Source organism: Mixophyes fleayi, chromosome 10 (genome assembly GCF_038048845.1).
Source record: "Mixophyes fleayi isolate aMixFle1 chromosome 10, aMixFle1.hap1, whole genome shotgun sequence".
Taxonomy (NCBI): Eukaryota; Metazoa; Chordata; class Amphibia; order Anura; family Limnodynastidae; genus Mixophyes; species Mixophyes fleayi.
Genome location: NC_134411.1, coordinates 6361988 through 6379579, shown reverse-complemented (window position 1 = coordinate 6379579; position 17592 = coordinate 6361988). Strand labels below are relative to the sequence as shown.

At 39.9% G+C, this 17592-nt stretch overlaps 1 protein-coding gene across 1 annotated transcript in view; it reads left to right on the top strand.

Annotated features, from left to right (window-relative positions):
* The first annotated feature begins 529 nt into the window (after positions 1–529).
* Positions 530–17592, top strand: part of POLA2 (DNA polymerase alpha 2, accessory subunit) — a 40499-nt gene continuing 23436 nt past the window's right edge. Inside the window, exons 1-9 of the mRNA XM_075187745.1 lie at positions 530–1054; positions 2431–2552; positions 11628–11713; positions 11827–11884; positions 12250–12359; positions 14190–14383; positions 15390–15478; positions 16909–17064; positions 17399–17461. Of these exons, the coding sequence (XP_075043846.1) occupies positions 973–1054; positions 2431–2552; positions 11628–11713; positions 11827–11884; positions 12250–12359; positions 14190–14383; positions 15390–15478; positions 16909–17064; positions 17399–17461 (960 nt within the window). The 5' untranslated portion in view covers positions 530–972. The remainder of the gene's footprint in view (positions 1055–2430; positions 2553–11627; positions 11714–11826; positions 11885–12249; positions 12360–14189; positions 14384–15389; positions 15479–16908; positions 17065–17398; positions 17462–17592) is intronic.

Below are 17592 nucleotides of genomic sequence, written 5' to 3'. Positions count from 1 at the left end.
CAGGAGCAAACGTTTTATTTAAAAAAAAATTGGTCAGCAAACCAGCAGTTTGCTCTACACTGCAAATGTTAACTTGTGTGTAGTGTGTTTTTTTTAAACACAAACTAAAACCCACACAACAAACTTTATGCAAACAGTAAATGAATAAATAATGCGATTTGTGTCTGAAAACTGCATTCGATTCATGGAGGATTTAAAATCACATTATAAACTGAACTTTGATCAGCGCTCATGACTTTCCTTTATATTCACCAGACCATAACCTGCAGCTGGTGTTGAACTGCTCCTAGAAATTGTCGTCTAGGAACTCTCCAGCTGTCTAGGAACTACAGATCCCTACATGCTCTGCGCTTGGTATGCTGAGATTTGCAGTTGCCCTATAGGTAGAAAGCCATAGACGTCGTGACGTCGCAATGACCCGAAGTCACGTGACTTTAGCCCCACGTCACTTATTTAACTACAGTACCACCCATAAGTCTCTTTGGAACGGCTCGCTGATTGGTTGCTTGTCAACCGTGTCTCTTCTTGTTGTGCGCGCCAAAAAAAAAAAGCATGCTGGAGCGCGGGAAATTTCATTGAGACGGAACTGAACGAGACTCACTACCGTATTATTTAATGTATGCGCGCAGTTACCGGGTATCGCTTCCTGCAGCTACAAGTTCTGTAATCTAAGTGGTCTCCTAATAGCAGAACTCTGTAGCTGGGCCTTATATTCCTGGCAGCCGAGGCTTCTGCTACGGGCATCTGTTCCAGGGTTCTGGGTATACCAGTTCTCACTGTATGGAGTCCGTAGCGATCAGTTGCTGGGTTGAGTTCACATTTTGGCTCGAGTTATAGTTGGCGATCACACATCAGAACACTCAATAGATTTGAGTTCACCGATTGTAAATATAAGTGAAAGCTGCTCTACTCTGGATCTTGGAACTGGTCTGCACACAGGATTTGAACTTGTGGATTATATGTGGTGTTACCATGCCAGTGTCCTTGAAAAGCATTGAGGAAGAACTGACCGTCTTTGATGTCAAATTTGAGGATGAAGAAGTTCCAGATAAGTGTAAGGAACACATCTGTGCTTAAAATGTGAAAAGCATCATTATTGAAATAAGTGCTGTGGGCTTACATTACGTTGGATGGATTGATGTAAAGATGAGTTGCAGTATAGGGGCCAAGATGGGATTGAAAGTGAAAGGACACAATTAGATTTTCGAGGAGGTGGTGTCTGAATGGTAACCAGTACTGCAAGAAATAATGCTTCTTGCCCCATCCAAACAACCATGGTCTAGAGATATGTCCTGAGTACTTGCCTTTTAGATTAATCATGGAGCCAAATCTGGCCTTCAGTAGAGGTTTAAAAAAAAAAAAAAAAAATGACATTATAGTATAATTTATATTCATAACACACCCTTGGTATATATAATGACCCCTTCTTTCTTATGCTCCTGTACAATTAAGTATGATCATATATCTTTATTGATTAGGAGCCCCAGCATTCATCATCATCATCATCATTTATTTATATAGCGCCACTAATTCCGCAGCGCTGTACAGAGAACTCATTCACATCAGTCCCTGCCCCATTGGAGCTTACAGTCTAAATTCCCTACTATAGACACACACTCACACACAGAGACAGACAGACAGAGAGGGAGAGACTAGGGTCAATTTTTTTGATTGCAGCCAATTACCCTACCAGTATGTTTTTGGAGTGTGGGAGGAAACCGGAGCACCCGGAGGAAACCCACGCAAACACAGGGAGAACATACAAACTCCACACAGATAAGGCCATGGTCAGGAATCGAACTCATGACCCCAGTGCTGTGAGGCAGACGTGCTAACCACTAGGCCACTGTGCTGCAGCATTGAAAAGCAAAGCCACATTAGTGCTGTGGTAACTAGTGAAAAAAGTGAGATAGCCAAGAGGTTTCCACAGAACGACAGGTCCATTAGATGACAGCTCCTCCACCTGCTAATCTGGTTTCCACAGAACGACAGGTCCATTAGATGACAGCTCCTCCACCTGCTAATCTGGACTGTCAATCATTCTCATTATATGGGCAATACAGTGGTTAGCATTGGTGGGATTGCTTTGATTTCCTCCCATACTCCAAAAATCATACTGCTTTGTTAATTGGCATCTGACCAAATTAACCATAATGTGTGTGCCTTTGTGATATGGAATATAGATTGTAAACTTCCCTGGGGCAGGGACTAATGTGAATGATTAAATAGTCTCTGTAAAGAGCTGCATAAAATGTAGGTACTATATATCAATAACAGTTGGTAATCATGTGTGTTTGAGAAGTAATGGAAAGTAAGGGCTTTTCGAAATTTATGTGATCCCAAGCCTGTAAGAAATTGGAGTGAAAAATGCAAAGCTTGGACTCCCTTTGTAAAAACTCACCCTTTTCTTCTTTTCTTCCTGTTTATCAGTTGTGGAACTCTGCTCTATTCATCGACTCAAAGAAGAAGAGATAGTTAACGAATGGATGGCCTTCAGTACTACTCGGACTTTATCTCTCACAGTCGGCAATCTCAATCTCCTGGAGCATGAGGTATATCAAATAGGCAACATAATGTAACAAAATCCCAAAAAATGTAATTAACGTGCCAATAGACAAACTTAATACAGTTAATTCAACCATTCATTATATACCCATCCAGTTGTACATTGGGAAAACCCTGAAGGTGTTACAATTAGAGGACCTGTACTGGCTGGTAAGCTAAGAATGCTGCTGTTAGGTCATGGGGCGTACAACCACTACAATGCAGAACTTCTCTGATTTAGCCCCACAGTGTATAATGGCAGCTATATGCTAACTGCTGAGTGTTTAGCATGGTGAGTGTGTTTATATAGGAGTCACTGTAGGACTCTATCATAAGGGTGTAGTAATATCTGGAAGAGGCGCACCTTTGAACCTGGCCAGTCTTGTAATCTTGCATGGTTGCCCCATTGCCAGGGTGTGTTACACTAGGATGGCTTCTAACTGAAGCAGTATACAATGTAAAAAGTGAGCAGAGGTCGTTATGTTTAGTGAACCTTTAAAGTGTTACATTTATTGTGTTCACACAAATCAAATATTTTCAACAACTTTTTTTCTTTTTCTTTTTTTTTTCCCAAACCTGTTTTCAGTGATATCACAAGTTCCCAATGAATCCACAGGCTGTCATTTTGTGAATATCTGTTAAGCCCATAAAATGATTGCCTTCCTTGTGTGTAAGTTATATGTGCACTGCAAAGGAACATATACTTTATTTATAAGAATGATCTATATCTTGCTGTAAATGTGGAGGCTCAGCCAAATATATTGGGCATAGAGTAGTATACATATTTGATTGATAAATATGTATCATCTAGCTGTGTTATTTCTTGCTTCTGCTGAGCTGAAATATATCTGGACCCCACCATGGCTTATTGCAATACCTGCACAGATTGGCCTGAAATATAGTAGAATACTTGTTTGGTTTTACCAAGAAATAATTATTTTACTAAATCTCTCAGATTTGGGACTTCCATTTGTGCAAAAATAGTCCAACACAATATTGGGGGATGATTTACTATGATGGTACAAATGCGTAGTAACCCATAGCAACTAATGGATTGGCCCGCTTTGTGTTTGTGATGGGCAATCTTGTTTTCTTCAAGGGCCCTCCAACTTTCCAAAGGGCCACACAGAGGAAGAAAGGAGAGCTCCTGTCCCTACCGCCTTCATTATCCAGATTTTACGGAAGAGGTCATAGGATGCAGAAGTTGTCTGACTTGTGATGGGGGCCCAGGTGAAGTGAAGTGTTGCACATCATTGAGTTAGATTAATGAAAGCAAAGGCATGATAGTTTGCTATAAAATACAGCACTTGTCTACCATCAACTGAATGGCAAAATGGTACAATGGTAAAACTAATGGGGGCAAAGCACCCACAGAATATGATTATAGCTGTACAGACTTTTTTTTTCGTGTTCTATGTCCTCTTATTCTTACTATCCACCTGTTTACCTTGGACATTTATTCCTAAAGGGCTATTTTTATATCTTAATATTTTCTTAGGTAAAGAGTTACTTGCTTTGGGAGTTCCTGTTTTAAAAGTTGAATAGTCGTGTATTCTAAAGACGTTCTGTCCAGGGCACTTGCCTTGCTCACCTCATCCTGAGTTAATAGACCAATTATAGATTCCCATTGGGCTGATGTCCACTTCCTAATGGGCAGTGTTGCTAGGTGTGTCTTTACATCCTCTGGTGAGTGGGAGAGGGTTGTATGGTTACGATTATATAAGGAACTGTAAAATTGTTTTAAAGCCATTTGCAATTGTTTTATAGTCTCCGATACACTTGAGTGCAAAAATCACTAAGAAATATCTTGTTTGTTTTTTAAAAAATTTGTGTGCCAGTTAAGTGATTTTAATTTATAGTTACTAATGTTGCAAATGATTATTACATCTGATTTTTAATTTATTAAAATGTGACCGCAAAGCCCCATTTTTCAGCAGCTATTTCTCTAGTGTCCTAATTCTGGTTCAGAAATGAACAAAACCGCTTTCTCAAGATACACAGCAGTCTATTGTTTTGGGAAATGAAGGCTATTCCATGCATCGGATTGGCAGGAAATTGAAGATTTCATACAAAGGTGTCCTCTACTCTTGAGAGAAAAGGGAAAATTGGATATAGAAAAAGAAGCGGTTGGGTCAGATGCACAAGTACTTCAGAGTCTGCAGTTTGCGAAACAGACGCCTTACAGATCCTGAATTGTTGGCTTCCTTAAATAGTGCACGCCAAATACCTTATCATCTGCAACAGTAAAAGACTACTCCAGAATGTAGCCTTCTAGTCAGAGGTGCAAAGAAGAAGCCATATTGGAAACTGGCAAATAAGGAAAAAAAGATTAAAATGGGCAAAAGAACAGACATTGGATGACTGAAAAACACTATTATGGGTGGATGAGTCTAAGTTTGAGGTGTTTGGCCCGAAGAGACGAATGTAAGTGAGATGTTGAGCAAATAAAAGGATTCTGGAGGAGTACTCTATGCCTTCTTTCTAGCATGGTGGAGGAAATGTAATGGTATGAGACTGTTTTGGTGCTGGTAACATGGGAGATTTACACAGCGTGCAAGGAATAATGAACCAGAAATATTACTACTCTGTTTTACAACATCATCCCCTAGGTCCGTGCTAGATTGATGCAAAGTTCAGCATGCATCAGTACAAAGTTCCTAAGCATACTTCTAAGCTACGCAAAAACTATTTGATGAAGAAGCAGGAAATGAGCTTGAACATAAAGTCAGGGAAAAAATACCCTACAAGCCGGTCGCACCTGTGGTAAGAGCTACACAAGTCGTGGGAACAAACTGTCCCTGAATATCTTCAAATACTGACAGCTAGAATGCCAAATGTCTGCAAATTGGAGGATTCTTTGGTGAATGTAAAGTTTGATGAATAGACCAGTTATATGGAAAAAAAATAAGTTGTGACCTTGTCAATGTATTGACTATAACTTCATGTCAATGTAATGGTACTTTGCTAATTTTTTTCAAAAGCCAGGAAACTTCTTAGTGTTTCCAAACTTTTGCATGCTAGTGTAGGCTTCCATGAAGCATCTTTTATCTGAACAATACGTCTCTTCTATTAAGCAGTCGGCCATAATTGTTACCGCCATTCATATTTCTGATGTTTTACAAGGGTGCACAAATTTTGTGGACAATAACTGTGTGTTTCTGCTGGTGGGGGTCATCGGTTATATATGTTTGCTCTAATCTATAAATGGTTTGCAGCAACTTAGGACGTTATTTTGCTTTTTCTTCTTAAGATGAGCCTTACAGAGCCCTAAACAACAGCACATCTCTAATCTCATCTCAAAATACTCTCTCAACCACTTTGATCTACCTCTCACCTTCATCTTTCCTTGTTTCTGGTAATCATCCCTCACTTCCGCCTCCTGCTTCTAGGTGCAGCTTTAAAGTATTAGTCATCAAATATGAATAAGCACATTTTTTAGGCCATAGTCTGCCTACTATGACCCTATACCCTTGGATGGATCTGTATACTATGATTAGCAAATGAGCTATACAAGGGGTGTACGGTAGGCATTTGTAAACAATATAGAGTTCAGGAGTCGGCAATGTGTTTTTAATGAGCCAGGGAGGAGGTTCATCCGTTAACCGTAACAAAAGTGCTCCCAGAAGTTTGGGGCTAACAGTCATGTTTAAGGCACAGTGACTGCCAGGGCTCCATATACCCAAGAGCCAGATAAAGTGTAATGTATATACTATTGAACTCTCAAAGAGTCTGGGAGCCCTTGTTATGATATTGTAGAGAGAATAAAGGATATGTGGAGAGGTGAAATATGACTAGTAAGTGGTGGATATATCTACCAAAAAGACCATTTTTATGCTAAAATAAAACCAAGTAACATAACTGCATGGGGACTCAGAATCAGGAACTAAACTCTATATGCATTCTGACTAGAGAATCAGATCATAGTTGGGTGACAGCAGGATACTCTGTACTGATCTGCCTTTGAGGTATTCCTTTTACACATCTGTTTGTGCAAGAACCACTCTGGCATCTGCTGTTGGTGCAGCTTGGACATGATGGCTGTAGTGTCCAAGGTTTCTCTTTCATTTCTGGGGCTGTTGGCCCACATCTTTTGGGTATTGTATAGTAGTATGTTTCACCTCGTGACTCCACCGATGGTGAATATTCATGTCTTAGAAAGAATTCAACTCATCACATCACCTGTTTTGACACTTATAGCAGATTAGTGTTCTCTCCAGCACCTATTTTCCGGGTGCCCCACCCGGCTGCTTTTACTTGCCACCCGGCTCTTGGAGCCCAACAGACTCCTATTATAATAGAATAAAGAATTGTTTCTCCTATTGGAACAGGCACTATGTGAGCACTACAGCCAGCAGTGTGTGTTACACCACTGACCACCAGTCTGACCAGTCCTGGCAGGTGTGGGCGATAACCTCCAAAAAAATGTATTATTATTGTAAAGTATTATAATTCCCCCCACCCATCTACTTGTTAATACCACGCGGCTGGTAACATTTTCTGGGTAGTACACTGGAGATTTTACCATGGAATGATTCTAGCTAGACACGTGTGCTGGGGCAATGCTTTCTTGAATTAGTCTAACATTTTACCTATTTCGTTCTTCCAAGTCAGCTAATTTGTGATAAAACCATTCCTGTCTGCATTCTAAATGCTCTCCTCTAGGGGTAGATTCAATAAGCCGTGTTGTTCTTTAGAACATCGAGGCGATGTTCAGTGGCACCTCGTGCCAAATTGAATGCACCTTTTGTGTTTATTCAACCCTTTCCGTATCACTGTTTTTCTATCGCCTCAGCTGAGCTTGTCATGTGTTGGTCTCTTCCGAAACTTGTTCATAGAATTATTTATGTTTCTATGTTACAATAACAATTTTGGAATGCTTCAGCTTTTAAATTAACTTGGCCACCTAGAAAGCTTAGAAATCTGTTACTGACATTGACTTAGTCAATGTATATGATATAGTGTGAATGTGTGTGTCATGTTGTCTATCTAGTTTAGCATTTAATTAAAATAAAATAAAAAAATAAAATATATATATATATATATATATTATATTAAAGCCTATAGCAACCAATCAGATTCTAGCTGTCATTTTGCAAAATGTATTAAATGTTAACTAGAATCGGATTGGCTGCTATAGGCAACATCTCCAAATTTTCAAACCTGCAGTTTAGCAAATATACCACCTAATGTTCTTTTTAAAAGTTTTCTATAAAGAAAATAGTGTGACAACTTTCAGGAGTCGACCTCACAGGAGATTTACCATATGAGCATGATACAGCTGCATAGCAATACCACATCAGATGACATGTGAACAAAGGACACTAGGGGCTAGATTTACTAAGCTGTGGGTTTGAAAAAGTGGGGATGTTGCCTATAGCAACCAATCAGATCCTAGCTGTCATTTTGTAGAATGTACTAAATAAATGAAAGCTAGAATCAGATTGGTTGCTATAGGCAACATCCCCACTTTTTCAAACCCGCAGATTAGTAAATCTAGATCAGGCCTGTCCCACCTGCGGCCTTCCAGATGTTGTGAAACTATTTTCACAACACCTGGAGGGCCGCAGGTTGGACAGGCCTGATCTAGATCTAGGTGTTCTGCTACCTAATATACTTGCCTGTAAATCCTAATGCAAGCTTGTCTGGCTGTCAGAAAACAATTTAACAAGCAGAGATGTAGGTGGAGCAAGTCCCGTATAACACTGATCCATCTTCAAGCTGCACTTAAAAAAATAAAATAATAATAATATGCACCTGTCCATTCTCTGAAGATGAAACACTGCATTTTAACATGTGAACTAGCAGAAGTGGTTGTTATGTGGATAAATAATCCATAGAGGTTTGATCTGTAATCCATGTTTTTATAAACATTGAGTGAACAGTGTTGAATATGCCATAAATAATCCACTTTAAAAATGTGATTTCATGACAGTTTCTTTAATCAAGTTTCTTTATGTCCATAATATTAAAATCGCACATAAAACATTAAGCCTCTATCAGCCAAGTTATAATTACTTGCTAAGTATATACTTCATGAGCTTTCGGTTTTGATGTTTACATATGGGAGAATTAGTATCAAAATAACATTACTGTCTGTTATCCTCATATTTCGGAAACCTAAATAAGATCGGAGTCCCACAACTGTTTTCAAGTCGGGTCCAGACCTTTAAAATCTGGCTTGTGACTGGGTAGCAGTTAACAGTCTGGTCCTCAATACCTTTAGTAGCAGATGGCCATCTGAGAATTTGGTGTATAATCGGTACAATCCCAGTGTATCAGTGTTTATGGCACATTTCCACTACAAAGCTGCCAGTTAACACTCTTGTTTCTCAGTCACTGAGGTAAAGATCCCAGTTCATACCCTTGTCTTGGTTCTTAATCACTAAAGCGGTTCTCCTAATTACTGCTTTTGACACATTTCATCTCTAAATGAGAAGTCCCATATTTTAGCTGCATTTTTAAGTGCAATTTGAAGATGGTTCACCATGGTCAGCAGGCTTAAAGTGAGGGTACAAGAAAAACATACATGATAACCGTTATTAGGGAGGCGTATCTGTGGTAGCTACTGTGTATTTGGCTAATGCACTTTCCAGGCCCGGATTTGTGGAAAGGCTAGAAAGAGGCCAAGGAAAAGATAACTTCTAGGGTTAGCAGATTTTAATGTCAGCGCGACTTCTTTTCCTTTTAATTAAAAGCGGCAATGTCAAACCCCGCAGGTTAAGTGTTGAAAACACTTAACCAGACATTGCCGCTTTAAATGAAAAAGTAAAGAAGTCGCGCTGATGTTAAACTCTGTTGACGGACACCTCAGTAGTCGGACTCATTTGCGGTCAGTATCCTGCGCCAATCGGACATCTGCAACTTCGGTATACAGTAAGTCTCTGTTTTTCTTTACATTGTTTTTTTCATTTACATTCGTCTTTTTTATTTGGAGGACTTCACGTTGTCTGAATGTTTCGCGCTGAGAACGCGTAGCCCACCCAGCAGAACTCTTGTGTTATGTTTGCTTGTCGGCAAGATAAAAAAGAAATTTTAGTACCTGTAGAATACAAGTGAGGTTTAGCCATGTATCTCTACAAAGATGAAGTGTAAAGACGGGCACCAAAGGTGGGCTAGGGAATTTAAAAAAAAAAAAAAAAAAATTGTAAATCTGGCATCTGTGATATTTTTGGTTGGACATATAAGAAACTTGTATCGCCTATGTAGTCCTAACCTAAATGTAACCAGTACAATGCCAATTCCAAATGCTTGGTCTGAGCACCGAGTAACAGGACCTCCAGTTAGGACAGCTTGATATGTGAGCAACAAAATCAGATATAACTGGCTGTTTGATGCTGTGCTGAACGGCTAGGTCCGATCAGTGGCGGATCCAGGGGGGGGGGGGCGATCAGGGCGATCGCCCACCCCCCCCCCCCCCTAGCAGGGGCTTGCTGCCGGCGGCTGCATACTATGTGCAGGTCCGTTCAGCAGTGACAGGCAGGGACAGTGTGCTGCCCGGCTGCTCTGATTGTGTTTTAAACACAATCAGAGCATCCGGGGAGCACACTGTCCCTACCTGTCACTGCTGAACGGACCTGCACATAGTGTGCAGCCGCCGGCAGCCCCCCCCCCCTAAATCGCCCCGGGTAGAAGAATTCTCTAGATCCGCCCCTAAGTCCGATGAGGCCTCACCAAGTGCAGATGGCCACAGCATGCACACGTTAGCCAATTGTGGTCATCAACGGGCTATGGTTCGCTTTATAATTAATATTTGATTTCTGTTGGCTATAGCGCATTCGTGCTATTTGTACTAGGTTAATAAATAAGCCATATTTTGTTTTTAGAAGGTAGGAATGCCAAAACTTTGCAAGTAAAATAAAACAATGTTTAATCCAGTTTCAGGTTTGACATATCAGTGTGTCTAGTGTATAAATACATAAAACACACTATAGTCACTTACATTGTAATCTTTTGGGCCTCCCACCATTGTACCATATTTCTGCTATGTCCTATGTTGGTTACATATGGGCCAGTTGTGCGACTTAGTTTGAGCACAAAGCATCTGGATTAGATTCCGTTTTGGACTTATGCATTGGGGTCCAAATCGGACGCATCTTGTCATTCGTCACTTAGCAGCTAGATTATATTGTGGTCAAAAGATAGCCCTTCAACAGGTGTCTGCAGTCATCTGGCCACTGGATTATTGTGCACACTTAAAAATGATTCCTTCACATTTTTTAGTTTTATTTTCTCTGTCAGATCATTCTCGGGTTTGCTGACTGTTTGGGACACGTGCTCCATTATTTGCCTAATTTGCTGATCTCCAAGCGTGTGGGGCCAGAATAAAGTTAGTAATTTAATAATTTGCTCACTGCATTTAAACAATAACAGGTTGTTCTGTTGGTATGTTAACCATTGTTTTGGAATCTACAGATAAATATTTGTTTTGCTGATATTGGATCTAGATCATCTGCTTGAAACGCAGGAGTCACAAGGTTCTTCTATGGTCCTTTAGACCAGTTTCTCAATCCCAGCCCTAAGGACCCATAACAGTGCATGTTTTCCAGGTGGCAAGGGAAATAATTAGACCACCTGTGGATCTGTTACAATGTGTCAGTCAGTAATGAGTACACCTGTGCTAAAGCAAGGAGATACTGAAAACATGCACTGTTAGGGGTCCTGAGGACCAGGTTTAAGAAACATTGCTTTAGACCAAAAGTATCCTGTTTCTGCTCCATTTTGGGTGATTCATATGTCCAGGGGCACAGAAACCGTGCCATGAAGGATAGTTTTGAAGTGATTCCTTCACACCCGATAGCCAGCATGAATAACCAGTTGTAATGGCCTTGCTGTGCAGATATAATTTACAGCCACAGAGATGACATAATGTGAGGGGCAGCTCAAACGATCATAAGAGATTGCAAATCACTTAAGACTTCCTTTTCACTGATGCATGTGAGTCTCTTGCATATATATATATATATATATATATATATATATATATATATATATATATATATATATATATATATATTGCTCACTACTGATGTAGGTGTTACAAGCACATAATTGTTAAATATCTACTACCTTCTGTCTGCCCTCAGGTTCTCAACAAAAAAAATGTGCGACGCCAAAATTTGAAAAAAGAAAAACATTGCGGCAATCGAGACTTTAGCAGCATTCAAGAACTGTATCCTTTCTAAGGCTGTAATGTTATGGACTTGTCAGGCAGTATTGCTGTTTATTAAAAGATGCAGTAATTTTCTGCCTATCCAGTGTATGGATCCTTAACTCTTTCTCAAGTATAGAGGTGGAGACTGAAGAGGAGAACCTGCTAGATTCATACACCACACCTGCAAAGGTGAGTCTGTGGGTTAAATTACACACCCTCTAGTTTATCTGCTCTTTTTAAATTGTCGTTGTTCAGTATTCTCTAGGTCGTACCAATAGTAAATGTGAAATTGTAATCAATGATCGAGTATTATGACTCCAGTCTACTATTGGTGTCAACCTGTATGCTCTCTCAGCATCTTGCATATGTTTTTTTATTTTATTTTCTACTCGACCTTGCGTGTATTTTTGGAGCACAAAATGCGTTGCACGCTAAATAGGGCCCTTAGTTTCTCTCTTGTCTTTTACCTTGTGTGCACACTAAGAAATGCTATTTAACAGCTCTTTTTATATAAAATTGCCGTTTGTCCTTAAATTACCTCTGTTTTATTACAGGGATCACAGAAACGTAATTTATCCACTCCAGAGAATCCTCAGTCCAAACGCATTCCCCACATAAACCGCAGCCCACATCTTCTCTTCTCACCTGCCAGCTTCTCACCCAGGTAATCCTTTTCACAAATGGCATGAAAACATCCGTCTCTCTCTGTGGAGGAGAGGGAGTGAACAGCCCTGTAGTGTATTGAGATTAGGATAATAGTATAATGTTGTTACACTTGCTGCGATAAAGTTGCCAAGCCAGATAGTTTTTCACCGTGTCCAGATTTGCACAGTGTAACAGCTGAGCTGTCTGGTGCCTTCTGTAGGAATATTAGGTGGGAAATCACAATTAGTTTGTAGAAAGGGTATGTCAGGAGACCACTGATTTTTCTTCCAATGTGTCTTCTTTACGATAAACATTATCTAGAAAAAACATTCAGTGTTTTGTAGCTCCACGTCCTTCCTCAGGGGTATTGTATCGTGGTTAGTCATGGGCAGACTGATTAGCGTCAGGTTCCTGCGATCCTTCTAAATAACTCCACTTCTACCCTTCAATTACTTCAAAGAACTGCGCTGTTGGCCTTTCCCACCTGCTAGATCGCATAACAATCCACCTATGTGAAGTCTCCAAACAGCACAGCTAATACACTGCGGTTATGTGGATATCTGTATAATAGCAGCATCCAACCAATAACTTCACTACCCAGCTTGATACTTGGTACCCAATGGTCATACTACATGAACCGCTGTTAAGTGGAATTACTGTTATTTTTAAGGGCTGTCTCTATTAAATGGACAAAGTATAACATTATATTGGTAATTAAACATAATGGTTAATTGACTTAATATGTTCAAAACTCAACATAGAAGGGAACAATACTTTTAATTTCCTTAATAATATAACCTGTGATCTGTCTCTGCCCCTCATGTTTCCCTTTTGCTATAAAATGCCAAGGCCCCCACTTGCCACAAAGTGCATTCGGTGACCTGCAGAGGAAGGAGGGAGACCACGTGGTGCAGACTGCACTCCCTCTTCCTCCCATTAGATGTGTAACGTGCGCTCCCTACATTGTCACTTCTTGTGGAAAGCTACTCCCAACACGTTCAGTCTTATTCTCTGCATTAGGATCTAAAGCAAAGAATAAATTGGAGTGAGGGCATAGTTCTGGGGGCCTCTGGTGAACACTCGCTGGGCCACCTGTTGCCCATTCCCGTCTATAGCGATGCACTCCTGAGTGTATTGTTCATGTCGAGTTAATGCAATCGGATGGTACCTTTATCCCAGCAACAGCAATCAAAACATTTCACTTGTATTGTATTGTAGTGTGTGTGTAATCCTCCACCTCCAGAAACGTAGAAATTGGGGTGATATAAGGATCTATAGATAACCATCTAATAACAGGCTGTTGACGGAAGAAAAACAGGTCTGGCACAGCTTTTTCCTTCAATGTTTTCAAAGATTAGCCATAGCCAAGGTTTCATTCCTAAAGCTATTCCCGCATGCATGACTGTGTTGCAATAATGTATCTCTTGAAGCATATTATTCTTTAGTGCAGTAGCCAAGTTCTTAATGAGTTGTCAGTTTTCTGTTAGTCAGGTGTAAATCGATGTTTACAGACTTGTTTTAACTTGATTTAATTATTTGGACAGCAGAACTGTATGTAAATAAAGATGTAGCAACATTTTTAAGAAATGCTGTTAAATATTTTTTTCCAAGTTTCTTTCCCAGGATTATTTGCTCACTGGTTACTTTTTATTTTATGGGAAAAGCCAGTTTAAAAAGTAAGATATGTGTTGCAGCAGTATCATGGCGATGGTAATGAAAATGTTATCAAAAATTATTACTGGTTATAGCACAGTCGGTATTACTGGTTATATATCTTGGCTATTTTAATGTTGCCTATTTATGTCACATCAGCACAAACCCATACTTTGCTTTTCTTCTACGGCTGCAGTGCCACCCCATCACAGAAGTACAGCTCCCGTGGAAACCGGGGCGAAGTGGTAACCACTTTTGGAGAAGTGCAGGGGACGTTGTGGAGTGGTAGAAGTGGCAAAAACACCAAAGTAGAACTCCTCACCCCACAGGAGGAGTCGCTGACTAAATCCTACAAGTACATGTTTCAGAAGCTGACAGACATCCGAGATGGTAATCTTAAAACTACTAGCCCACTCAGCTGATCATAGAAGAATGGAGGTTACTGATATAGCTGCTTGTTCTATAGTAATCTGCAGCAATTGTACTGATTGCATGATGAATAGCTACGTGTAGCCTAGGTTCACACTGGAGGGTTTTCAGCCAATCATCGGGCCAATCGGCTGATATACGATCGTTCTATCAGATATCGCGTTTGTGTGCATAATCACATGATCAACGAGTCGTTCCAAAGTGCCGATTGTTCTTTGACAATCTTATTCCAGTCACCTTCCCGTCATGTAGTGTATATGAATACACGACCGATTCCACGGTCAGCTGTCTATAGTTCCTCAAACTGCGACTCAGAATCTTTTATGGCTGTCAAAAGCCACTGGCCGGACAGTTGGTCTTCCACAAATTGTTTAAAACATATCTAGTGTGTACAAATGAGTCGCCCAACCAATTGGACCTTCAGTCACAGGTACAATCCTTTGTAAATAAAACATTGGTCGGAAAATTCTCCAGTGTCCACCTAGCCTTAGTAAGTGCAGTGTCCGATGTCTCTATAGTGTAATTGAACTATATTATGATCATTCCCAGAGGTCATCATGTTGGGAGGTGGTGTGTGATGTCTACATCAGGAGGTCTGTGCTTTTTGTTCAAGGGGGCAGTTATCGAATGGCTCCCACTCTTGACTGGTCACATGACCTGGCTCACACCTCAAACCCCTGCCATTTAAATGACTGCTCTCTACCTATAACGCTGCTGTTGAACTACATGTCCCAGTATTTGGAGCAATGACCTGTTAAGTGCATGGTGGGGTTAGGCATCAGGATCTGCCTCTGTTCTATATAATGTAGAAGATCATGCCCAGGAGTCAGGTCATGGTGGGAGGTGTAGTGTCACCTGCAAAACAGCAGAGTATCCATTGCCACTGGTTTTATATGTTGACAAGTAGGATCTATTGTGCAGGTAATGTCTGTGTCCCTCACTGTTGTGCTTGTTTATCCCCTGCTAGTAATAAGTAGTAAGATAGAAGAGATTGGAGAAGCCCTGAAGAATAATTTCCACATTGAAGAATTTACTTCTGTCTCTTTCCCAGCACAAGTAAGTGACTTCTTTTATATGGAGCTGGTTCCAAATAACACACAGACGAGACAGAAATGTAGCACCCTCTGTAACTAGCAGCTGTAAAAAAAATAAGTGTGTGTATATATTTAATAGGATTTCTATCTTCAAATGACTTGTATGGATTTATACGCCATCCTACAACTTACTAAATGTGGTTTTTTTTTTGTTTTTTGTTTTTTGTTTTCTATCTTTTAAGTGTTTTTCAGGCATGTATTATATTATCGGGCAGTTTTATTTTTGCTGACCTGGAATACTACTATACAAAGCTGTTCTCTGTACTGGAAACAAATGTATCCAGACAACAAGGGTAACCTGCATTATAACAGTAAAGTGTGGTCTAAATAAGAAGTTGCACAAAAAGTATAAACGGAAAAATCTGTTTAGCAGAAAAACAACTTGGATGTGTGGTCATCATTTAGGAGCCTCCAGGCACCACTATGTTATATGTTACTGTAGCCTACTTTATCTCTTGGTTGTCTGTGTGTATCTTGGATATCCCTTGGCATTGGAAATGTATAAAGCAATTTAAACCATTTTGACACAGAGGTCCTTCAACTGTCTCAAAAGCTTTGCCTGCATCCATGGTAATTAAGACTGTCTTGTGTGGATTATATTTCTTTGATTGCACAGACAAGTGAAAGTGGAATAATGGGAGTCACAGGAAATAGTATATTAATGTATTTGTAACTATAAAGCCTACTGACCCTACTTAAATTTTAAGGTGTTTGTAAGGCCTGAAATCAACGTAACTCATGTTAAACTTTTTCTCTGTCTTCCTTTGGGCGACACCGGGGACATTGGGGTATAGAGTAGGGGACAGGGCGAACTGACACTTTAAACTTCTGTTTAACTAATCCCTAGCTCCTCCCCCTCACCTTTTAACGTGACCTTGCAGCCAACAAAATTCAAGTGAAAAACAGACACTTTTTCGGAAAAATAAGTAAAAATAAAAAACCTACAATACCCTGGTTGCATAAGGGTGTTGTAGGTCGTTCCACAAGTTGTCAATTTGATTGAGGTCTCTGCTCTGTTTGGACCATTTCAAATCTTTAATCTTCCTTTTCTGAAGCTATTCTTTTGTTGATTTGTATGCGTGCACTGAATCGTTCTCATGTTGGAAGGTGAAATTTCCCTTCATTTTCATTACATTGCACTTCAGTGCATATATTACAGTACTTAATAGATGTAATAGTGTTTTTACTTCCCAGAGAAAAAATCGAGACCTCTACAACTTTTGGCCAGTAAACAAAATTAATATAATATATTTTCAACCCAGGACTGCCCTCTGCTGGGCAGAGTGAGAAACTATAGCTAGCAACATGTCCATTTTGTGATGACCCCAGTTCTATGTACATGTTTGCCACTATTTCCGGAACAAATAGATTTTGCTTTACCCCCTCTATTAGGAGACTGTAACCGTACTTGGACAGATTGGCTGTGATAGCAATGGGAGGTTGAATGCCAAATCTATCATCCTGGAAGGTGACCGGGAGTACTCGTCAGGGATGCAGGTCCCAGTGGACTTGTCGGAGCTGAAGGACTATACATTGTTTCCTGGACAGGTATTGAGTTGAACTGGGAACATCTTTTTGGTTATGTCAATATGTAGTAAAACCTCCAGATAGAAAGATCTTCTTTAAATATACAGTAAAGAGGTGCATCACACATGTATTGCAAGGAACCCAGCAGAATAATAAACTGTAACAGTCCTGTAAATGACCACTGTACCTTATCAATACATAACTTTGCTTAACCAGGTTGTAAATGTATGAAAGTCCGTTTTTTTTCAACTCGCCGGAAATCGGCGAATTGACAGCTAAAATTTAAAGCAGCGCTGGCTTGTTTTACTTTACTTATATCCTATTTTTTTATTTATTTTTTACTTTCATGTTTCAGGTTGTAGTCATGGAAGGGACAAACACCAGTGGAAGAAAATTTGTTGCTTCAAAACTTTATGAGGTAACTTTAAATCGCACCATTGTCTATTTACTGCTTGCTACATTGGTTTAAAGCAAATGTCAGTCAGCAAACATGTTCTGGGGCAGCTGTCGCTGTAGTCCAAGTATATCTGTATAAAATAACTAATAACG